We start from the raw sequence: 25,535 nt of genomic DNA on the forward strand, positions 1-25,535 counted from the left end.
CCCTGCATCGGCAGGCGGACTCTCAACCACTGCGCCACCAGGGAAGCCCTTCATTATATATTAATAATAGTATACGCTATTAAGTGGAGCACCAACAAATTCTGACCCCAGGATAATGAAAGTAAAGGGTGTTAGGACACACTGTAGAAGATTTCCACGGCATTCGACGCTTATTTTCTTTTTAACTTGACTAATAGGAAGTGAATTTATTCCCCCATTCACATAGATGAATAGTTAGCGAGGGGAAACCAATTTGAAATTAAAACAAACTAAAATAAACAAGACACACTAAGACCCAAAGAGGAAAGCCTGTCACATTTGTTGGATGTGACATATTCAGGAAGCTGAGTCCCAGACTCAGTTACTGGGAAAACAATGCTGAGTCCAAGCGCCCCCAAAATGCAGGTGTATTAATTACAAATCACAAACATGGAGATGTCCTGTTTTTCATCATTTACCAAACACGTTAAGGCCAACCAAAGAGGAAATGGAACGTTAGCAGTGAGCTTCTCAAAGTGTAATTTCCTATGAGAGAAATTTATGACCTGTACTTATTCTCCATTAAAGGACGTCCAACCTCTTTTATTAGTTTATTCATCAAGGCAGCCCTGGTTTCCGGCCGGCTCTGAGAACCTGCAGGTCCTCAGGAAAGGGGTCTCTGGGGGATTTTTTTCTCCTGGTCCTGCAGTGTTTTCCAGATCATAATACAGTTAACAGAAGTAGTCATGGTGCATTCGGCGGGAGGTTTTTAGATATTCCCCAGAAGGCAATTCACAGAGCAAGCCCCAGGGCCTACACGGGCTATAAAGTGAACATCTAGAATGTACTTTGAAATGAAATGATTTTCTGTTTGCCGTATGAGGTTTGTGATTGCCTCTCAAAGAGCATTGCTTCCATTGCTTTTATGGCCAGGTTCAATTTCTTATTTAGTGATGTAATAAAGGGGTGATTTAAAACCTGGGAGCAAGGACTTCCCAGTCAATGAGCAGACCTATCCCTCACCCACTGTGCACCTCTCTCCATGGTGTTGCGGCCGGTGTCCAAGCAACCCCACAAGGTCCCCCAAAACTGTCTCTACTTCCTCCCATACATCGCTGTTTCTTTCTCTTTACCACAGAGTCCCCGCCCTGCAGAAGACCCTACCTCTAGGCCTTCCCTGGGTTTCTGTGTTAGATCACTCTCTCTGTGCGTAAAAGAACTCTAACTTCATCATGATGAAAGTACACACACCTGATATTTACAACGTGGCACTGGGGACCGGAACGACAAAAAAAATAGGAAAAAGAACATCTTACCTTGTTTTCAGGATATTCAGAAACTGCAAAATTTCTGAAAACTGGATCAGCCTGAGAGCTCTTAAAAATCTCAAACCTGGAAAGAGAAATGAAATAGAGATGCATTATTTTCAATGTGCGGTTCTAATGTCCACACACTGCCGTTGGATTTACAGCTGCCAAGGGTTAATGGGATATGAAATTCCTGCAGAAGAATGAACCACCCCGTACCTTGGATGTAGTTCTTCCTCCTGATCCTTGACTGGTTTAATCTCAGCTGGTAACCTGACTTTTTCATTAAAGGGGCCCTGTATGGAGCCACTGCAGAGGATATTCCGGTGGGCAGAGCCCAGTTTACTGAGCTTTCTCATGTGTCCGTCTCTGATTTAAAGCACTATTTCTAAGTTACGTGGTTGTCTGAGAGGATTCTGTCTCTGAAAAATACTGGGATAGCTCAGGGAAACCCTTGTGCTAAGAGCAGATTAGGAACAAATCAGATAACCTCACCTCTTCAGTGGATTTTCTTTTTCTTTTTTTTTTTTTTTCAATCTTTATCTGCAGTTCTGATAAAATGAAGAGTATAGCCCACTGTGTTATCTGTTTCCTACAAGGTTCTATATTTTTCTTCCAATCAAAAAAAAAAATCAAATCATTAAGATATCACACCCCCTATACTTCAGGATTCAAAACTTATATAATTCTACTTTTACTGAATGTCGAGATACATGCTTCTCCATTCTTAATCAGCAACCTCTCTTGAATGGAGAAGAAGAGCCAGTGTTTCTACGTAGCAGGAGAGAGAGGGAAATGGGGAAGGAAGACACAATTGAGGAGTCAAGAAAATACAAATTATTGCTGTGTTTTAATAGCCACGGGTAAAATGTATTTCTGTTGAGATCAAATTTGTGAGTCAAAAACAATCTGAATGACTCATGGGCTTTGAATCTTGGCAGTTGTGCAAGAGAACTGTTTACAAAATACTTTATTACAGCTTTGAGACACTTTCAATATCACACCCACTCCCAAGGGGATTCAAAGCATTTTATTAAGCTTCCGCACGTGCCATGTGTGGAGCTGAGCACAGAGCGGGCTAAGTTGTGGATGGGCAGCTCGATGTCCATGGGTGAGAGTTTATTCGGCCCAGTATGTGAGGCAGTAAAGCGGGGAGGCGTGCAGAGTGGTGGGAAGAAGTGGTGGTGATTCTCTCGAGACCCCAGGGTGAATATCAAGGAAAGGAGACAGACCGGAAGTTCTCCCCTCAACAGCTCCATATTGGGCTCAGTTAGATGACTCCTTGTTCAAGCATAAGGTGACAAGGAAAAACTAACTTAAAGCCCACAGAAGGAAAGACCTCACTGCTCAAGAGGGACAAAAGGATATGGCTCAAAAGGAAATTTTCTCATCTAAAACGATTTACCTTCATGGACAGAAGATTTTTTCAGAAAACATCCGCCTTCTGTTCTGAATGATATTCATATTACTTTTATTCAACAAGGAAGTGCAGAGATGAGAAGGGATGTGGATGAAATAAAAGTCTCAGGAGCCAAAAACCCAGTCCTAACCAAGCTGATGAAAGGTTGACTTCACGCTGCTAACAATGGGATGTAGAGGACACAATGGAGAGGTCATCTCACAAGGCAGAGAAAAGGGAAGACAAAAGACGGAGTTTAAGAAAATAAAATGGAGTGGAGATCACAGAGATCCAACCTATGAATAAAATGTGTTCCAAAGGGAAGTGCAAACAACACATAGATCATAAGTAGCGGCCAGGACATCACAGGATTGAACTTTCTGGATATGAAAAAAATGACTCGAGATTAAAAGGCAAAATGAACGATCAGCTCTGAGAGACTGACACCAAGAAGTATCTTATTGTTTTTCCCTTCAAATTTCAAGTATTAAAATAAATGAAGATATAAAAATCAAAAAGTGTCAGGGTGGGGAGAGGGTTACCATTAAGGCAATTAAGATCTCATTACTTAACAGTAAGTGTTAAGCAATGACTGGGCAACACGCAGAATTTTAAAACAAGGAGAGTCTGACCCAAGATTTTTATACTCTGTCAAGCAGTTGTTCAACAGTATAAGGGCAACAAAAAATACTTTCAAATATCCAGGTTCTCAGAAAATATATTGTCTGAACAAAACATTTGCAAAGAAGTTCATTAAGTCTTACTAATCAGAATGGGGGGTGGTGCAGACTGGAAAGTGAATTGTTAATAAACTCTCCTGTTGGTCCGAAGCATCCAGCCCAACCTGGATGGCTGATCTGACTGCAGCATCACTGTCACATATTGCTGGGAGATAAAATAACACATTTAGAAGCTCGAGGTAGAAAAAAGACTGGCAGTTGGTACTGAAACCAGTCAGGGATATAAGGATGCTTTAGTAACGTATTAGCCGCTAATAGTTTCATCCTGAAAAATTGTGTGTATGCGTATGTGTGTGTGTGAGAGAGACAGAGAGAGAGTGTGTGTATTTTCATTTATGGAAACAAAAATTGAATACAAATGGCCCATGCTTTGAATGGGATTTCTTTTTATCGTGAAGAAATGCCTTTTGCATCCTGTATTATTGGTTAGTTGTTTGTCATATTTTAAAGCGACTCACAAAAATAAGATAGAATAAAAACTTTTCTTTTAATTGAGGTGTATGAAAATACAGGTAGTAAAAAAAAAAAAAAATGCAGCAGTCACAAGGTCCTATCCTCTCGCTAGAGGTAAACTGTAGATCTAGGTCTGAGCTCTTTCCCAAGGAAAGCAAGCAGGGAGGCACTCTAAGATAAAGGAGGAAAATAAGCTGGTTCTTAGGAGAAGAGGTTATCCCAGGAGGGGGACTCAAGAGAAATGTCTCCCTGCCAAAGGGGCCTGGGGTGATGCAGGAGCAACATTCTCACGGGCTGAACAATGGTGGGCTTTGTTTATTTGACTGCCTTGTGTTGGTCATTGTCACGGCACTAGGTTTCACTAATGCAAATGAGAAACAAAGTTCTACATAGGACTAAAAAAATTCAGTCTACATATTCTCCTCAGATCAAGCCAGACACTTTGGAGAAATGCTTGGTCTGAAGTGTCTATCCTTCAGGCCACAGCTCACAGCAGCTCCCGAACTGCTTTCTCCCCTGGACCGCTTGTGGTCTATTCTCAGCACAGCAGCCAGAGTGAGGCTGTTACCAGGTAAAATGTATCATGCCGTTCCTCTGCTCAAAATCCTCCAGTGCCCACATTCCACACAAAGTAGAAGTCAAAGTCCTTCAAGAACCTAAAGCAAGGCCAGCCCTCATTCTTTTTGGACCTGCTGGCCTCTTCCCCCCACTCATACTACTTTGCCTCTGATCTGGCGGTCTTCCTCAGTGATTCTTGACTGTGTATGGATGCTCCTGCCTCAGGGCCTTTGCACATGCTCTTCTCTCTGCCTGGAATGCTCCTTCCCAAATGGCCACATGGTGCCCTCGCTCACCTCCTGCAGGTGTTTAATCAACATAACTTTCTCGGAGATCTTCCCTGGCTACTCTGTCTAAAAGTGCAACTCCCCCCCATCAGCCCCACAACCTCCCCCAAAAAAACTCTTTATTCCGCTTGCCTGCTTTATATTTCTCCCCAGCATGAAGCACTAGCATCTTACTTATTTATGTAGTTTACTTTCTGTCTCCTTATCCACAGCACCAGCTGTAGGAGGGGAGGGACTGATGTTCTATTGTGTTCATGGCTGTATCCCATGTACCTAAAATAGTGCCTTGCATAAGGTGGATACTCAGTAACTACTTGCTTGAATTGAACTGAATGAATCAGACTTCTGAGAATTAGATGGCAGAGAGCTAAAGGGTAGAGGCTCTGCATTCGGAACTCTGAGGCTACACATTGTTTACTAAAGGGAAAAGCCATGACTCTGAAAGTTCACCTGACAGAGGCCAGGGCTGACACTCTTAGGAAATATGAAGAAGCCTAACCAGGAAAGAGCCTTGACCAATGGTCACGCTGCTATATTCAGAGAGGTCCTGAAAGAGGATAGACAGCAACCTCAGATTCCATAAAGAGGCCAAGAAAAGGAAGCAGTGGGATGGGCAATGCCAAAGTGACAAATTATTCATCTCCTTTGCTTTATAACACTGTATTCTTATTATTTATTCATTATAATTTTAAATCTCTGAAATAAAATTATTTTTTAGGAAGCAGAAAATGGCTATAACAGAGTTGTGAAGAAGAAAATAACATATTAATTATGCTGTCCAAAAGTCTAGATAGTTTCATGAGCAAGTTTCTTTAAACTATCAAAAAATAGTAAACTTCTCTACATATCTATACTCTCTATTATATAGTCAAGTAATAAAAATGCACTTTCCTCTCTCTTTCTGTACTTCGTATTGGTTAGAAAACTGGTATTACTTGGACATAGGTTAAAAAAAAATGGCAAGCTCATCACACTAATGACTATTGGCTAACCACAAGAATCCTGCATAAAATACTAGTGAATCATATGCGAGACTATATTGTGTGTGTGTATTGAACTATTTCTTTTTTTTTTTTCAGCGTCTTTACTGGAGTATAATTGCTTTACAATGGTGTGTTAGTTTCTGCTGTATAACAAAGTGAATCAGCTATACACACACATATATCCCTGTACCTGCTCCCTCTCGCGTATCCCTCCCATCCTCCCTATCCCACCCCTCTAGGTGGTCACGAGACTATATTAAATAAATAACACACATGAGCTATAGGGGATGCTGTGGAGCACAGCCCAGATCCCTTTTCCAAGGATCTTTATTCATCACTGGCTCCTGAAGAGCAGCCTTGCCAGGGGTGGCACCCGTGGCTGGTAGATATGGGGACAAAGGTCTGCTGCCTTGCCTGGATTTGGGACAATGCTGAAGGGCCATCCAGCTGCAGAGCTGCCTGTGGGATGGACAAGGCCTTTGGTACAGCTGCACCACAGCTGAGCCCTCCACCCCATCACAGTGTCCTTGTTCTCTCAGAGATGGGTATTAAAACCTCCCCTGGAGAGGCTTCCCTGGTGGCGCAGTGGTTGAGAATCCGCCTGCCAATGCAGGGGACACGGGTTCGTGCCCCGGTCCGGGAAGATCCCACATGCCGCGGAGCGGCTGGGCCCGTGAGCCACGGCCGCTGAGCCTGTGCGTCCAGAGCCTGTGCTCTGCAACGGGAGAGGCCACAGCAGTGAGAGGCCCGCGTACCACAAAAAAAAACAAAAAAACAAAACAAAAAACCTCCCCCGGAGATTGTGTGCCAGAAGACTAAGTATTCCGCTAAAGCGTGGCAGGCACATTGGAAGTACTCGACAAACAGTCATTTTACCATATGAAGCTATGGAATTGAAACAGCATATTGTTCACAACTACACAGAAAAGTCAACAAGACGGAATAGAAAGCCCATAAAGACACACACACACACACACACACACACACACACACCCCACCGGTAAATAGTGTTATTATTACTTTAAATTATTGGTAAAATGATGATGTTGACAATGATGTAAATCTATTATGATTGATCGTCTGCTATTTTTTATTATTTCTACATGCCTAAACCTTTAGCTCTATCTTATTTAATCCATACAACTGAAGAAAATAGCTAAGGATAAACAGACTAGAGAATGTGTCCAGCACACACAGTTTGTAGGCAGCACAGCACAAATTTCAACCCAAATTTATGTAACGCCACAAAACCCAAGCTCGTAACTATTGCCCCGGCACAGCCTTTGGTCAGTCAGTTCCGATTTCAAACACCAGCACTCAAGTAAGCACTTGCAGCGCTTGTGATCATCTTGCCAAACTCTCCTAACAATTCGCATTTCCGTCGGTATGGAAATGCCCTTTGCCTACACCCCCATCAGACTGAGTATTCTGATTAGGAAAAGACAGGAAGAAGGAAGGGAAAGGAAGGGAGGGAGGGCAAGTAGGAGTTCCACTTTGATAGACCTCAACCCCAAATAGAGCCCATCACTGTTTTATTCTGCTTTTCTAGGTTAACGAATGAAGTTAACTGTGTTTTCACATAATTATTAGTCATTTTGTTTTCTTCTTTAAAGTGCTTTATAATAGTCTCTGCCAGATTACCTGTGGGTTCATCTTATTCTTTTATTATATTTGAGCTCTTTCATAATGAGAATGTTATATGTTATATATTTTATCCCACGGTTCATCATTCTTCTTTTAATTTTGCTCCAGGTTTTTTTTTTTCCTAAGTCTTAAATTTTGCTTAAGGTGTTTTTTTCTTCCCCTGAATTCCAAAGTTTGTTATATGGTCAAATATATCAGACTTCCATCATTGTTTCTTTGCTTTAATATTAAAAAATGGCCACCTCCATCGTAAAAAACAGATTTTTTAAAATGCATGTACATTTTCTCTTTGTATCTTTAGGGTGCGAGTTCTGAACCTTGGCTGCACATTTAAATCATCTGGGAAGCTTTAAGAATTATCGATACCTGGGTCTCACTTCCTCTTCCCCAATTCTGACTTAATGGGTCTGAGGTACAGCCAGGCAGAGGGAATTTTAAAGCTCTTTGATGATCCTAATGAACCATCACGATTGAGAAGCACTGAAAACTTTTTCTACAAATGAGCAGATAGTAAATATTTTAGGTTCTATCACAACTACCCACTCTGCTGTAAATGACATGTAAATGAATGCACGTGACTGTATTCCAGTAAAATTTTATTCAAATAAATAGGCCATGGAGCCTAGTTTGCTAAGCCTGCTTTAGAGACCAGCTATTCAAATTCCATGTGCACATGAATCATCTGGGGTTTGTTAACATTCAGACTCTGTTCCATGGGTCTGAGATGGGGCTTGATGCTCTGCATTTCTAACCAACTCTACGATGTCACCGATGCTTCTGGTCAGAGACCAAACTGAGAAAACAAAACTGCAGGGCACTGGTTCCCAGACTTTGCTGCCATTGCAATCACCTGGAAATTCTGGAACAACACTGGTGCCTATCTCCCACCCTCAGATATTCTGATTTATTTGGTCTGGGTGACAACCTGGGTGCAGAAATTTTTTATAACTCCCCAGATGATTCTAATGTGCAGCCAAGTGTGGGAATCACCCATTAAGGGTATCTTTTCTTCTTGTAACCTTTAATTTGTAAATCCATCTTGATGTATTTATTTATTTTGGTTAAGAGTGTGCCAAAGGGACCAAGTTTTATTTTTTCCCCAGATAGTTAGCAAATTGCCTTTTCCCTGAGTCATCGCTTGAGTAATCTAAAACCAGTACTATAGCCATTAAGCACCCTGTGTCTTTACTTTTACAGAACATACTGGCTAACTATAAATTAGAAAAAATCCACAGTAAAATAATAGATTACTTATAAAATAATGCATTCAGCTCAAGATCTTAGGAAAAAAGTAGTCTTAACAACCATAGAAGAAAAGATGATTTCTACTTTAGTGTTTATACTTGAATGGTCAGAGCACTAATAAAGATTAAAAGTGATAAAAATTTTCAAATCATTTTATGGGGGCCAAACAATAACAACAATAAAACAAACAAACAAAACACACACTTATCCAATAAAGAAACAAATAGAAAATAAAGTCATGCACCATTTCAGGCTAATACAATTTGAAATCCACACTGAGAGGGATGACTTTCCAAAAAATGTAAACTTTGTAAATTCAAACACACAAAAAAGAAAACCATTACAGGATGATAACTGAGATATAAATTGAAATTTTTATTAATCTCTTCCCCTCAGAGAGTTTGCACCCATGTAATTTATTAAATTTTTTAAAACATTTACATTTTAATGAAACTCTAAACTCTTCCATGATACACAAAAAGAGGCAAAGCTATGAAACTTGTTATAAAATAATCATAACCTGGTACCAAAAACTGCCTCTCAAAACACAAAAGTAAAATAATCTCACTAAGATTAGTGATGCTAAAGTTCTACATAAAATACCAACATATATAATTCATCCGTGAATTAAAATAAGACTCCAGAGCATTCTGGTTAACCCTAACAGATTGAACAGAATGATTTCTCTCTGCCTCCTCTCAAAACTTCACTAAAGTAATATTAAAGGGGGGAAAAAAACAGCAAAATCCCACAAGGGCAGGAAAAAGGGAAGAGAAACTACAGCACGTTAAGAGAAAACCACAAAACGCTGGTAGATGAAAAGTGGGTATTCTGTTGGAAATTAACTTGGCAAAGCAGAGAAACCTGATAACATATATAGTAAGAAACATATATATAACATAATAAAAACAAAATATCAGAAATATTCTTGGTCAATAAATTTGATAAGGAATTTCACAAAGACAGGTTGGTGGGACCTGGTGGGGTGGGGAAATCATAGTAAGGAGAAAGCAACTGTTCAAAAGATGAAATGAGGTGACCAACACTGGGAAGTGGGAGGCTGGGACAACTCACTGATGGATTGGGGCACCAAATAGGAGCAGCCAGGATAGAGCAGTAAGCGTGGGCATTGTAGTTGTTAAAGCAATATCCCACGTGAACTGGTGACTCTTAGAAGAAAGCTGTAAGACCAGTTATTGGACCAAAATACACTGCCACATACCCACCCCATCACTCCTCAGACAAGGCGCATTAAGCAAAGACAGCATTCTAATACAGGCTAACAGAAAATCTCAAATCCAAAGAGGAGCACGAAATCAAGAATCACCAAATATCTGAGGAAAGTCAAGCTTTCTTTGAAGAAAGGCACGTAGTCTAGCAAAACTTACACTTAATGATACAACATTAACAAAGCAACAACTTTAGAAAAAGTTTGATTGAAAAACAAAGAATTGTAAGAAAATATGTCAACTCAGCAAAGATAAACTAGATATTTTAGAAATTAACATTTTAAACATCAAAACTTTAAAAAGCCAACTATTAGAAGAATGGATACAGCTACATACAAACTACAGGGCTAGACTATCAAACAGAGGTCTCTTCATACAAAGCGGAAAAGGGGTGAAAAGTACAAAAGGGAAGTTGAGAGACATGGAAGACAAGTGTAGAATTTTTAACATTTACGTAATTGAGTTTCCAGAAGGAAAAACTACAGGCAATAGAAAGCAGGAAAAATGGAAATTCCCTGGCGATTCATTGGTTAGGACTCCAAGCTCTCACTGTTGGAGCCTGGGTTCAATCACTGGTCAAGGAACTAAGATCCCACAAGCCTCCTGGCGCGGCAAAAAAAAAAAAAAAAAAAAAAAAGAAAGCAGGAAAACTCTCAAACATTAGAATAAAGTTTCCCAGATCAAAGGGATGACCTGCATCCTTAGATTGGAAAGGTCTGTTATGTGTCCAGAGGGATAATTTTAAAGGACCCAAACTGAGGCATATTACAGTGACATTTCAGAACACCAATGCAAAGATATAAACTCCCCAAAGCAATGAGAATCAAATTATTGTCAGAATTCTCCTGGCTGCACTGGATTCGAGAAAACAAAGGAAAGATATCGCCACAATTTTCAGGAGAAATTATTTTGAGCTAAAAAAGATATACTTAACCAGCTGAAAGAAAAATAAATCCAAAAGCAAGTGAGATACAAGAAGCAATGGAAGAAAAGAGCGAAAGTAACAGATTAGTTTATGTGTTGACTGAATATTACAAAAACTAATAAATAATAATAATAATGATTTAAAAGTAAAACCTCTAGATGATACTACATGGAAGATGGAGGTGAGAGGGCAGTGAAGGTCAGAAAGTTGTGCTAAAGTTCTTGTCTTGCTTCAGGAGAAAGTACTATTAATTATACATATTAACAGAAAATTTTAAGTTTAAGTATGTGTATCAACAACTTAAGAATACATTTGGAATTATAAATTCCAAACTCAGAAGGAAAAAAGAACAAAAGAATTTGATCAATCCAACTGAAGGAAAAGAATTGTGAAAAAAGAAAAGAAAAAAGCATATTAATTAGTATTAATAAAATACTACTGCAACAGCAAAAAGAATTATTTTTTAGTAATCACAACAAAATTGAGTGAGTTAAATTTATCTATTAATGGACAAAGACACTCAGATAATATAAAAACAGCAATAATCCATTCCAGCTGCATATAAGAGATTCACTGAAAACAAGGAAAGTTAGAAATATGTACCAGACAAATGCTGACCAAAGAAAAAGAGGCAAACAGAACAATAATAATATCATATAAAGTGGCAGCTACTGTGAAGAGGTACAAAAAAAAGAGTAATACTTCATATTCATAAAAGGAGAAATCCACCAAGAATATGTAACAGTGAAAAAACTTTACACACCTAAGACTATATCTTTGAAGTACATATACAACAAAATCTGGCAAGAATGCATCAAACAACGAAAACTGACAAAGCCACATCACAGTGGGAGACTCTAATGTTCACTTTTCAGACACTAGCCAAAACATAAGCACAAATAAGAAATGTTCATATAACATTTAGTTCCTTGGGATATATTTGTATATATCTATCTGAATGGATGGACAGATAGGTACATACATATATTATACCCAGTAAATAAAGAACACACTCTTCAGTAGCAACCTTTGAACAGTCATGAAACTGACCATGTACTAGGCAACAAAGAAATTTTACCAAATTCCAAAGTACAGAACTCATAGAGGCCACATTTACCACAAAGCAACAAAATAAGAAAAATCACAAAAAGATAAGCAGAATAGGGACTTCCCTGGTGGCGCAGTGGTTAAGAATCTGCCTGCCAATGCAGGGGACACGGGTTCGAGCCCTGGTCCGGGAAGAAACCACATGCCACGGAGCAACTAAGCCTGTGCACCACAACTACTGAGCCTGCGCTCTAGAGCCCACAAGCCACAACTACTGAGCCCTCGTGCCACAACTACTGAAGCCCACGCGCCTAGAGCCCGTGCTCTGCAACCAGAGGAGCCACTGCAACAAGAAGCCCGCGCACCACAATGAACAGTAGCCCCTGCTCGCTGCAACTAGAGAAAGCCTGCGCGCAGCAACAAAGATCCAAGTCAGCAAAAAAAAAAAAAAATTAAAATAAATAAATATTTTTTTAAAAGATAAGCAGAATAGATTGTATTATATAGAGAAGAATTTAATATATGATAAAGAAGTCATCACAACTCAAGGCGAGACAAGCAGTATGTAATAATGATGGAACAATTGGTTCACAATGAGATCAATTTAAACTGTCACCTCCTACCATAACTGAAATTAAATTGAGATGAAAATTAAAATTAAATATAAATAATAAGCCATAAAAAAAACCAAAGAAAATATAATTACATACTTATTAGCCCTCTGAAGAAAGGAAGAATTTCTAGACTCAGATGTGAAAGGAATCATAAAAATTTTTAAATCAGCACCATAAAAATATCAAAATTCTACATGTCAAAAAAAAAGTAATGAAGATCATAATCTATTAGAAAAATAATTAAATCAAATATGCTATAATAAGGATAAAGTCTTCATGATGTCAAGAACATGTACTACATCACTAGTCCATAAATAGGCAAAAAGTCATAAGGAGGCTTGTCATGAAATAGGAAATATAACTAGTAAACAACATTAGAAATTATTACACTTGGTTGAAATAAAAGATATGTCAATTAAAAATATAGTAACTTTGGTTTATTCTGCTTAACTAGCAATGTATTTGAATTTCACCTACTAGAGATGCCCCTACAATGAGACAGTCTTATAATTTATGGTGGAATTGTAAATTGATACAGCATTTTCAGAAAATAATTCCACATTACAAATCAAACTACATTTCTGGGAATGAAACCTAAGATAATATAACAAAATATAGAAAAATGCTACAGAAACAAAGATGTTCCTTGCAAAATTATTCATTAAACAAGAAAGCAGCTTGCTATCTAAAAATAGGTCTTCTTAAATATAGCCCCTCTATGGGATATTATAGTCAAAAAATAATGTAACAACAAAGAAAATGCTTATGATATAATGTTAAGTTAAAGAAGTCGGACATAGTAGAATGGTGGTTACCAAGGGCTGAGGAGTGGGGGGCGGGAAAGAGTAGCTGTTTAATGCGTATGAAGTTTCAAATTTGCAAGATGAAAATGTTCTGTTTCACAACAGTGCAAATATATTGTACTTAACACTGTTGAACCGTGCACTAAAACATGGTTAAGATGGAAAAGTTTATGTTATATATTTTTTACCATAATAAAAAAATAGCAAACTGGAAACATTTTTAAAAACTGGAATATAAAGTGCATGTTCTCTCTGATAAAACTATAGGTATATGAAAAATAAAAACTAGGAAACACATAAAATGGTGACAGTGGTTGTGATATGGAGGTAGGATTTCTGGATTTCATTAATTTTCCTGAGTTTTTAAATTTTTCTGCAATACTTATTATAAAAAATAATTCTTATTTTTATTCATAATGTTTTGCTGCTGTTGTTATAAAGTTAATGGCAAGTCAGGACTGAGGACAGGTCTTCTGACTCTGAGCCCCGCGTCCCTAGCAAAGATTCAGGAACCCGAGGCCAGCGGCTCTAGGCAGAGAGGACCCCTGGCCATTGCTGTCCCTTCAGAGGGTCACACTCGGCACCTGGGACCTGAACAACCAGGTTAGGCCATCCTGAGAACTACTGCCATGTAATTTTAGTGCTGGACAACCATAAAAGTTAAGGGATTTAGGACCTCTTTCTCAGATGGAAGCAGAATAGCTACACTGACGAGAGACTGAGGGACCTGCAGGTAAATGACGAATCATTCACCATTCAGGGTCCTCGTTATCCCAAGACAGAAAGGACTCAGGAGATTCCTGCAAGCAAGCTCCCACTGGAGCACAAGACTAAGAAAACACAAAAGCAAACACATCCCAGCCCAGGGTGGAAAGCCGGCCAGGGCTTTCCAATTTGCTGTTTTCCATTCCCTTTAGCTCCTTAATCTTTAAATCCAAAAAGCTGAAAGGTTCAAATAAACCTCTGTCATTTCCAATCCCTCCACCCCCACGTAAATCCTGAAGAGCAATTATTTTTGTAGTGTCTGACAAGGTCACAGTCATCTGGCCCTGCAGCTTGAGAGCTCAAATCGATGACAGGAGTCATCAGGGTAAAGAGGGACAGACACAATCCCAGGGAGGCTTCTACAGGGTGGTCCCTGCACCCTGCTGCTATCCCCAGGTTCCACCTCCCACATCCCCCAGCTGTATCACTGCCCGGACCACGTGCTCTCTCCCTCCACGCAGAGAGAATCAGGGCCTCTTCTTCCCAGCTGGAGGGAGAGGACTGTCTTTCTTGCTCTCAAATGCCCCTGGGCTTTTGCTCCTCCAGTTAGAACTTGTGTTTTATAAATGGTGCTTGTTTGCCTGACCTTTTCAAATCTTTTCCCTCGGTAATTGCCCAGGCTGTTCTGTGCCCCACCATATCCCGGTCCTGCTTCCTATCTGACAGATGCTAAACATCGGTTGATATTCCAACTGGGATTCTCACCCATTCATTCATGCTTTCATTCATGAATTCATGCCATGCATGTGCAGTGAGTGTCTCTCTGTACCAGTCACTCACTGTCCTAGATCCTGAAAGCAAAGGGGTGAAGCTCCTGCTTGACAGTCTCCTATTTGAATAAGGGAGCCAGAAAGGAAACAAATTTTTTAAAAGTAAACAAATCAAACTTGGTGATTTCACCTCTTCAATACACATAAAAAATAACTCATCTTTTCCCTTTCCAATGCCAGAACCATGGTCCAAGCCACTGTTACCTCTAACTTGGCCAGCAGCCCCCAGCTGGTCTGCACTTTTATTCCCTCAACCTACCATGTCCCACCATCCATTTCCTAGAAGCAGCCAGAGTGATTTTTGCAGACATCAATCAGATCACATCGCTTCCAGCTAAAAGCCCTCAGATGGCTTAAGTTCAGATTCCTTACCTTGCTCTGAAGGCTTTCCATGATCTAGTCCGTATTCATTTCATTTCTACTCTCCCCATCCTCACACCTGCCACACTGCATCTCTGCTCCTTGAGTATCTCCCAGTTCATTCTCAGCTCAGGGCTTTCCCTTCCATTCCTTTCTGGAATGTTCTTCCCCTAGAGATCATTGGAAGGCTGGCTCAACTGACACTGCCTCAGAGAGGTCTTTTCTAGCCACCCAATCTGCACTCGCCCCCCATTACTCTGTTCTTCTCTAGAGTATTTATCACAATCTACAATGTTCATATTTGCTTGTTTATTTGCTTGTGTATTTGCCTGTCTTCCTCTGTAGGATTGTCAGCTCCACTGCAGCGGCACCTCATACACCTGTTCACCACTGTGTCCGTCATCCTCCCAAACAGTGATGACGGGCACATAGTCAGCTCTCACTACTAAAAGTGAATGAATGAACCCCTTTTTCAAGGGTAAAGTAAGGAGAGTGAATACTAACTTAAAGCTGTGGTTTCACTCAGGTAACTCTTTCTTGGGAAATGGTCTATTTTCTCTTAGCTTAATAATCTCATCGTTTTCACTCATCTCTCTAGCTGCCTTAATATCGGCCCTTGGCAATGCTGGATGTTATAAAGCACAAAGCAGTTCTTTCTTTTTTTTTTTTTTTTTTTTTTTTGTGGTATGCGGGCCTTCCTCTGTCGTGGCCTCTCCCGTCGCGGAGCACAGGCTCCGGACGCGCAGGCTCAGCGGCCATGGCTCACGGGCCCCGCCGCTCCGCGGCATGCGGGATCCTCCCACACCGGGGCGCGAACCCGGTTCCCCTGCATCGGCAGGTGGACGCGCAACCACTGCGCCACCAGGGAAGCCCAAGCAGTTCTTTCTTGAAGTGAAGGGAGAGGCAATAGAACAATCTGGTCAACAGATCTAGGGTCACAGACAATGGGGACATGAATATTTAGATTCCGTCCATGCAGATGTTACAGCCCAAGGAGGCCTTTCATGCCAGTTCTAATGAAAAGGATTGACTTAGCACTCACCTATCGCTTGCTAACTGGAATTTTGCTCTACATAGTTGTATAATACAGAGATAGTTCAAGCTGGGCCTATCCGTATCAGAATCTTAAGCTGGGTGTCAAAGGGACTATACTTCATTTTAAAGAAGTTACTTGTAACACTAACCTTTCTCGAAATAAAAGATATCTCTTCCTATGACTGGTATTGTTAGATACAGAAATGCAAAGTTAAGTCATTTATTTCAAACTTCCATATATTATGGATGCCCGAATAAAACCAAATCCCTATTAGAAAGCAGTTGAGACAAGAAAATCTGTCCAGAGGATATCTCTTATGATCTCTGCTGGGTGAGAATAATGAAGTACCATCCAAGACAGGCAAGAAAACATTGCCACGGCCCAATATGAGGACAGAAGAAAGCAAACCAAAACGGCATTGTTGTCCCTGAAAAAAAAAGTCAATAGATTCAAACACCTCTCCTGAAAAATGCCGACTCACTGGAAATTATTACCACTTAATAAATGAAAAGGAAGCCGTTCCCGTCATTTACCAAGCTTTCCCCAACATTTCTGAAATATATTCTTTAATAGCTCAAAAACATTCAGAAGCACTAGAGACCAGTTATATTCATCTAAAAAAGGAAGGACAGGATTTCTGCCTGGCCCAGCTCATCTGCGCTCAGGGGGTATGCCAAGCACAGAGGAATGAAGAAGCCCATCACTTGTCCACTAGCCCGCAGAGAGGGCACTTCTTTCCTGGGCAGCCTCTCGGAATACGGGATGCTTTTGAGGGGATCCTTACCCCAAGAGGCGCAAAACCTGCAACAAGACACCACCGACTGCCAGAAGCTCTGTGGTTCCTCCTTCTCAGCAGCGCTGGGCCCAGACCTCACCCGGAAGCCATTATGGAACAAATCTCCCAGGGACTTTTTGCGGCGCCTGGTGGGTCCATAGACCTCTGTGCTGGAGCTGCTGGGTGGGTGATGGTAGACCAGAATCTTACTGGAGATCATGGTGGAGGCAGAGAGCTGGGCTGGGATCCACGTTCCCTTTAATTCACTTCCTGCACAAGCTGATGCTCTGGAAGGACCTGTGTTTCTCTGACCTGTGCTACAGACAGGTCCTCCTGTCCAGCACAGTGTGGCTCACCAGCATCTACGTCCTGGTGGAGCAAATCGACACTCTCTCCTCCCTCACCCACCCGCCAACTTCCGAGAACCCCAGCAGGCTCTGGGCATCAGAGGCATGAAGTGCGTCAGAAGGGCAGTCGGGAGGGGAGAGGGGAGCGCTCTGATCCATGATGTCCTGCAAGCTGATCCATCAGCTTCGTTCTGTAAATTACCACATAAGCTCCTTTGGACATGGTTTAGGGGAATGGCAGGAGAAAAGGCCGTAATTCCTTAAATCAGGGGATTCAGAATACAGTGTGGGAGAGGCTGCAGTTTGGGGCCCGCTGGGCCATTTGTTTTATTTTAGTGATCCTGTCTGATGATGGATGGTTCAAAGGGAGGGCTCCTTTACAGGATGTGATGCCCAACTAGAGAGAAAAACCAACGGCTCCACTCTTCCCATCCTACCACCAGCATAACCCAAATATGCAAATCCTCTGCTAATCCTACGTGTAGGACTGAGGCAGAGGAGGAACTCTGGGCCTCACAGAGGGAGACAGGAGCAGACACTCTTGTTAAAGACCCTCGCCCCCCCCACACTCCCGTCTTGTAGTTCTCAGCATCTCCCCTCGTTACCAAGGCCAGGCCCCTCTATCCCCCACGGCACTGAGTGTAAACAAAAATATAGCAGGGACAGACAGAGGGAAAACATGAAAAATATAAACAGAGAAATATCTAGATTCTGTAGGTTGTTAGTCAAGGCTCCCCATAATCTGGCCTCTACCTATTTTTCCAGCCTTCACACCGCCTTCTAGCAAAACTAAAATTATTAGATGGAATTTTCAAAGGGAAAAACTTATTTCTCCTCAGTATAGATTAGTTCATTCACCCAACCATGATGTTTCAAGCATCTATTATGTGCCAAGCATTGTGATGGGTACTGAGTATTCAGCTTCCAACAGGAATAATACAAGTCCAGCCTTGGTGGATGTTACAGTCTAGTAGGAGAAAGAAGCAATATAAAGATTTTATCATAATTTTAACAAGTTAGTAATTTGGGTAAAGTGCTGCAAAGGAAAGTCATTAAATAGCTATCTATGTGAGTATGTGTGTATGTGTGTGGTACATATACGTGTATCTGGATGTGAATGTTCATGGAATATGTTGTGATGTGTATATCAGAAGGGGGATCACATTAATTCTGGATCCTAAGGGTTGAGCAGCAGACGGACAGGTGAGAAGAGATAAAGGTTGTGGTGAGGGGAATGTTATTAGTCTGCGGCAACAGCATAACAAATATCGTAAAGAGCGAAGAAAATGATCTGTTGCTGATTTGAAAGGAATCCAATGTGAGGAAAATGAAACAACTGATGGGAGATGAACTTTTTAACACCCAGAGTCTTCTGAAAATGACAGGCATAACTACAGATACTACAGACATTAAGAAGATAATGAAGGGCTATTATGAACAATATTATGTCTATAATTTTAAAAATTAAATGAAATGGACAATTTTTTAAAAAATACAACTTTTCAAAATGACACAAGACGAAACAGAAAATCTAGACAACCATATATCTGTTAAAGAAATCAAAACTTCAGTTAAAAACATCTCTACAAAGAGAAAAGGGGACCCTCCTACACTGTTGGTGGGAATGTAAATTGGCGCAGCCACTATGGAAAACAGAGTGGAGTTTCTTCAAAAAACTAAAAATAGAGCTGCCACATGATCCAGCGATCCCACTCCTGGGCACATATCCAGACAAAAGTATAATTCAATAAGATACATGCACCCCTATGTCCATAGCAGCACTATTCACAATAGCCAAGACATGGAAACAACCTAAATGTCCATCGACAAAGGAATGGATAAAGAAGATGTGGTACATATATACAACGGAATACTACTGAGCCATAAAAAAGAATGAAATAATGCCATTTGCAGCAAGCTGGATGGACCTAGAGATTATCATACTAAGCGAAGTAAGTCAGAAAGACAAATACCATATGATATCACTTATATGAGGAATCTAAAATACGACACAAATGAACATATCTGCAAAACAGAAACAAACTCACAGACATAGAGAACAGACTTGTGGTTTCCAAAGGAGAGGTGGGGGGAGGGATGGATTGGGAGTTTGAGATTAGCAGATGTAAACTATTATATATAGAATGGATAAACAACAAGGTCCTACTGTATAGCACAGGGAACTATATTTAGCATCCTGTGATAAACCATAATGCAGGGACTTTCCTGGTGGTCCAGTGGTTAAGACTTAGCCCTCCAATGCAGGGGGTGCAGGTTTGAGCCCTGGCTGGGGAGCTAAGATCCCACATGCCTCATGGCCAAAAAACCAAAACATTAAACAGAAGCAATATTGTAACAAATTCAATAAAAACTTTAAAAAAAAAAATAATGGAGAAGGATATGAAAAAGAATATATATGTATAACTGAATCACTTTGCTATACAGTAGAAATTAATACAACATTGTAAATCAACTATACTTCAATAAAATAATTTTTTTTTAAAGGGAACAGATTTTTTTTTTTAATTCCTCTCTCCAATGAACTTTATTTTGAGGCGGGGTGTGGGCGGCGGGCGGGGGGGAATCTCCACAAAGAAAATTTCAGGTCTAGATGGTTTTCACTGGAGAATTCTACCAGCATTTAAGAAGGAAAAAATACTGATATTAGACAAACTCTTTTAGAGAATAGAGGAAGAGGAAACAATTCCCAAAGTGTTTTATGATGTCAGCATAACTATGACATCAAAACCCTACAAGGGCATTAGCAAAAAAAAAAAAAAAAAATTACAGACTAACACACCTCATCAACATAGGTACAACAATCCTTAAATATATACTAGTAAAATTAATCTAGAAGTTTATAAAAAGGATCATATATCATGACCAAGTGGAGTTTATCCCAGGAACACAAGATTAGCTTAACAAATGAAAACCATAACTATAGACACTACAGACATTAAGAAGATAGTGAAGGGCTATTATGAACAATATTATGTCTATAATTTTAAAAATTAAATGAAATGGACAATTTTTTTATTCACCACATTAATAAATTCAAAGAGAAAATTCATATGACGATTTTAATAGATGTCAGGAAAAATATCTGACAAAATACAACACTGTTTTATGATAAAAACTATAAGCCTACATGTGGTAAGTGTGTTAAGACAATGTTTTATGGCCTAAACAAAGACAAGCTGATTAATGAAACAGAATAGAGTCCAGAAATAGACCCACATATATACAGTAAATTGATTTACAACAAAAGTACCAATGTAATTCCATTAGAAAAGGAGCATCTTGTCAATAAATAGTAATGGAAAATCTGGATAACTATAAAGGGAAAGAAATGAAACTCAACTCTTTCCTATACACAAAATTTCTATACACAAAATTAGTTTGAGATGGGTCACAGACTTAACGTAAAAGCTAAATATAAAGCTTCTAAAAAGAAACAATGGAGAGTACCCTGAGGACACTGGGGTAGGTAAAGATTTTTTTAGGAAACAAAAGGTGCTGTTAAAAAAAAGTGATAAATTAAATATCATGAAAATGTTAAAACTTCATTTTACATTTAAAGATCATTCAAAGATAAGTCACAGATTGGGAAAAAATATTTGCAATATGCTTATCTGACAAAGAACTTAGGAAATGCACATTGAAACCTCAAGGAAATCTCACTAAAATCCATGAGAATGGCTAAAATTTAAAAGTTGACAATACTAACTGTTGGCAGAGAAACAAAGTAGCTGCCACTCATACATTAATGGTGGAACCGTAAAATGGTATACCTCTTTGGAAAACTCTTTGGCAGTTTCTTTTAAAGTTAAACATACATCTCTCCTATGACCCAGAAATTCTAAGAAGAAAAACCAAAACATATGTCACAAAATCCCTTATACAAGAATGTCCCTAACTAACCATTTTATACAAAATAACCAGAAGTCAGAAACAACCTAAATGTCCATCACCATGTGACTGAACAAATTGTGGCATATACATATGATGGGATAGTATTAACAATAAAAAGGAATAATCTACCGATACACACAACACACATAAATCTCAAAAACCTCACCTTTGAGTGAAAGGATCTAGACACAAAAGAGAATATCTGTCTGATTCCACCTAAACGAAGTTCAAAAGCAGGCAAGACTAATCTATAGGGCTGGAAATCAGGACAATGATCACCTATGTTTGAGGGAAGAGGTCAGATATTGACTAGAAAGGGGCACAAGGAAACATTTCAGAGTCACGGAAATGTTCTGTATCTTGATACGGGTGATAGACTATTTCACACTGGTGCACACATCTGTCAAAACTCATTGTACCATGAAGATCCATGAAGTTTATCTATGTCTAACATACCTTACTAAAAATATTGATATGGGCTGCCTCGTGAGAGGTCACCAGATGTATTCAAATAGAGGCTGCTAGTACCAACTTGGGGACCACTGAACTTGATGTCTCTTATATAGGTCCTCTGCTATAACCCTATAAATTCCCTCCCAGCTCTGAGTGGACAGGATTGGGGGGAAATCCCAATGACTCAGAAAGACAACTGTTTAATGGAAAGCAGAGGACTCGTATTCAGGCTCTGCTATGACAGCTGTGTAGCTAAACAAGTTACGTGAACCCCTAGCCTCAGTTTCCCCATCTCTCAAACAGAGATGTTATTATAATATCTACTTCACAGACGACTGTCTAGATTAAATAATGCTCCCACACAGGGACTGACACAGGGTTGTACACAGCAACTTCTCCTCCATCAACTACCCAAGTCCTAGGGCCTGGCCAGACTGGTCTATCTCCCACTCATAGATGCCCCATCATTAGTGGGCAACCTGGCCTCCCAGCATCAATAACCAATTCCCTTCCTATCTCCATGGAATAGGTCTGCCAGCTTCTTCATAAGACCCCACTGGAGTGGCCTTTGGAGCCGGACTGCTGGGATTTGGGTCCTGGCATCTCCATTTATGATCCACAGGCTCTTGGGAAATGTACTCAAGCCCTGCCTCCAGTCCCTGACCCTTAAAATGGGAAAAACTTCTCAAAATAAACCTGTCCGCCATAAAAACAGGGTTTCCTATAATAATTTTTTTTAATTTAAAAAGAATTCTCCGCAAACATATGCATACACTCAAATGAATTTGGGCTCATTTCTCTGGGCATATGTGTACTGTGAAAAATGGTCCAGTGGGTCCCAAGGTTGCTACCCTACGTCGTCTGCCCTAAGGAATTCAGTGAGGGTTTAATTTGTTCCTGAAGGCCCAGTGTTGCCAACAGGGAACATTGTCCCTCATCTACAGAACAGGGTAGGGGTTAGTGGGGGAGTCAGTAAAGAAAATCATAAGAATATTAATCCATTCTTTTAAAAATATTGACCAAGCCAGAAAGAGACACACAGATGTAGAGAACAAATGTATGGACACCAAGCGGGGGAAAGCAGCGGAGGGGTGGGGTGGAGGTGGGATGAATTGGGAGATTGGGATTGACATGTATACACTAATATGTATAAAATGGATAACTAATAAGAATCTGCTGTATAAAGGATAAATAAAATAAAAATATTGACCAAGCAATTAACTCTGACACAATTGATCTCTTTGGTGAAATCAACAGATATCCAATTTCCTAGACCCTATACAAATTGATATGACAGTACATTTATTCAACTAAAAATTTTAATTAAGCATCTATTTAGAAGAGAGGCAGGATTCTGGACCCAGAACGATGGGATTCAAATTTCAGCTCTGCCATGACTTGGGAATGAACATTTACAAATTCCTTCTGAGAAACTCACGGTATCTCAGTTTCCTCAACTATAAAATGGGAATAGTAACAGTAACCTACCTCATAAGGTGACTGTCAGGCATAAAACAATGTATCTATAACAGTTAAAACTGTCCTTGGTTCATAGTAAGTATCAGAGAGTGTTTGCTATTATTATTACTATGAGTCAGATACTGAGCTAGACACTGCAGATGCAAGTAAGATTAGCTATAAACCCATCCCCAAGGAATTTACACTCTTGTGGAGCAGTTTACGATCTACAATTGTATTTAGCTAGACAGGACCACCTATATATCATTTTATTTTAGCAGAAGACCTCCAGATTAACCTCTCCCCTCACTTGTTCATTGGTGCCTGAAATTTCACCATTAGAGCAGCAGCATTACATAGTAAGAAAGACCTATGTATCAGATAGATATGGGTTTGAACCCTAGCTTCCTTCCTTACACACTCTGAGAACCCGGGCTAGCTATATGAAACCTGCAAGCCTACTACTGCATGTAAAATGCAGAGATAATAATTATGCCTCTAAGGGGTTGGGAAAATAAATTGATTTAACGTGTGTTTTTAAACGCCTAACCCAGAAAATGTGTTACATAAGTACTCATTCCTGGTCTCCTCTGAAGCCCCCATACTTGACCACTCTTCCTTGGGTCTAATGGTCTGATCCTATTAAAATGCACAACTGCCTAGGAGTCATTGATCACTCGTTTAGAAAATAAGGGGTTGATAGGGGTGAAAGAAAAACTAGAGCTCCACCTGGGCCTGGGGGAGGAGGGCAGGTGCAGAGGACGGAGGAGAAAGGGGCAAACTGGGAAGCAAAGTGTGAACTAAAACCAACCCCACCTGCAGGCAAGCCATGGCCCTATTTTTAGCTGATAAAACAGCCATCCAACCTCCGTGATCTGAAACAGGGAAGACAAAGGTCAAGGGTGAACCTATGACCAGGCACATATTACTTGTACTACAGTTTATTCCCCAAATCCCAGATCATTTGACTTAAGTGCCTCCAGGTCATTTCCTCACACTTCTACTCTTTCTAAAATTGGAAACTAGAAGCTTGTGGCATTTTCACAGACCTCAAATTACAAGGGAAAACGATGCTTTGCTTTGGTCCCTGGTTCAGCTGTTCAAGAAAATTTTGCCTAATCTCCAGTTCATCTGCCTCCCTGCACTGTATGCCATCTTCCCCCCTCCCTCCCTCCCTCCCTCCCTTCCCCCTCCCTCCTTCCCTTCCTCCCTCCCTCTTTTCCTTCCTTCCTTCCTTACTCCTGAGAACTAACCACCTAAGGGGGCAGAGCAGTCTGTGATTCAGCCCCCTCTTCCTTCCCCAGCCTCCCCCCGACCACCCAGTAGCACTGAATTTCTTGGTCCCTGTAGTTTCTTCCATTTCCAAAGTCACAGGTTCTGTCTGTCCTGGCACATCACGTGTGACGTTGGAGACAAACGAATCCAGCCTTGTCCAATATCCCCACCTCTTCCCCGAGATGAAAACCTGAGCTCAACAAAGAGAACTGGCCTAACCCTCCCTAACCCTCCTTCCCAGGCTGAGCCCCCACTGGGAAGCTGACACAGAGCCCTGCACACTTCCCCCCTGCCTGACATCTGAACCCACAGGGGACAGACGGCAGTCCCTGGTCACTGAAGTGCACACAGGTTTGATTTTTTGAGATCTGTACCCCTTTCTACTGCCAGGAGGACCTGAATCAGTTTACATGATGAAAAAAAAAAAAAAATCAAAACTCATATATGGGGATAAACTAGGACAGGGCTCCTGCTTTCTGGAATTAGAGGGGATGGATGTTACCAGGCATCTGCCAGGTCTAAGAGGCACCTAGGGCACAAAATTTAAAGCAGCACCCCTTTGTAAGGCCAACCCTGCCTTTCGCCACCTCAAGAGTGAGTGGCTCCTTAAATTTTGCACCCTATTTTCCTCTCTTGCCTCACCCGAGTCCCAGCCCCGGCACCTGCAATGAGTCCATTACTAAGTTCCTCTCTTTAATTGGCTCTGCATTTTCTGTCACCTATGGCAGGAGAGAAACATACACCAGGGTTGTGACTGTGAACTGGGAAAACCGATAAAGACAATTCAGAGATCAACGTTAACCTGAAATTAAATTCAGGCAGAATTTTTGTGCCAGCAGCTTTGAATAAAGACTGAGGAACACAGTGAATTATATCTTCAATTACAGTTTACAAAGAACAGAGGCACTTCTTCCAAACGGACGCTCTTGATTTAGCTCTCTATAAAGGCAGAAAGCAGAACACTGAATCTCAGGTCAGTAAAAACATTTTCATAAGGGCCTCAGGTTCCCCAGAATTTGGCTATGTTTCATTCGGATGCTCAAAATTAATTTAAGGTAAACTGAGAGGATGAAAATGAAGTGTTTGGTTTTGGGGGAATTAATTTGCCACCAGCTATGTTGTGTTCTGATGCTTTAAACTAACAACAGGATAAACCTGGACAATCAAAATC

At 40.4% G+C, this 25,535-nt stretch overlaps 1 protein-coding gene across 22 annotated transcripts in view; it reads right to left on the minus strand.

The window, feature by feature from the left end:
- Positions 1-25,535, minus strand: part of KCNMA1 (potassium calcium-activated channel subfamily M alpha 1) — a 761,872-nt gene that overhangs the window by 260,154 nt on the left and 476,183 nt on the right. For all 22 annotated transcript variants that reach the window (XM_055080882.1, XM_055080883.1, XM_028481438.1 and 19 more), the window contains one exon: positions 1,296-1,371. In XM_055080882.1, the coding sequence (XP_054936857.1) occupies positions 1,296-1,371 (76 nt within the window). The remainder of the gene's footprint in view (positions 1-1,295; positions 1,372-25,535) is intronic.

The sequence above is a fragment of the Physeter macrocephalus genome, chromosome 20 (assembly GCF_002837175.3).
Source record: "Physeter macrocephalus isolate SW-GA chromosome 20, ASM283717v5, whole genome shotgun sequence".
NCBI classification, from domain to species: domain Eukaryota; kingdom Metazoa; phylum Chordata; class Mammalia; order Artiodactyla; family Physeteridae; genus Physeter; species Physeter macrocephalus.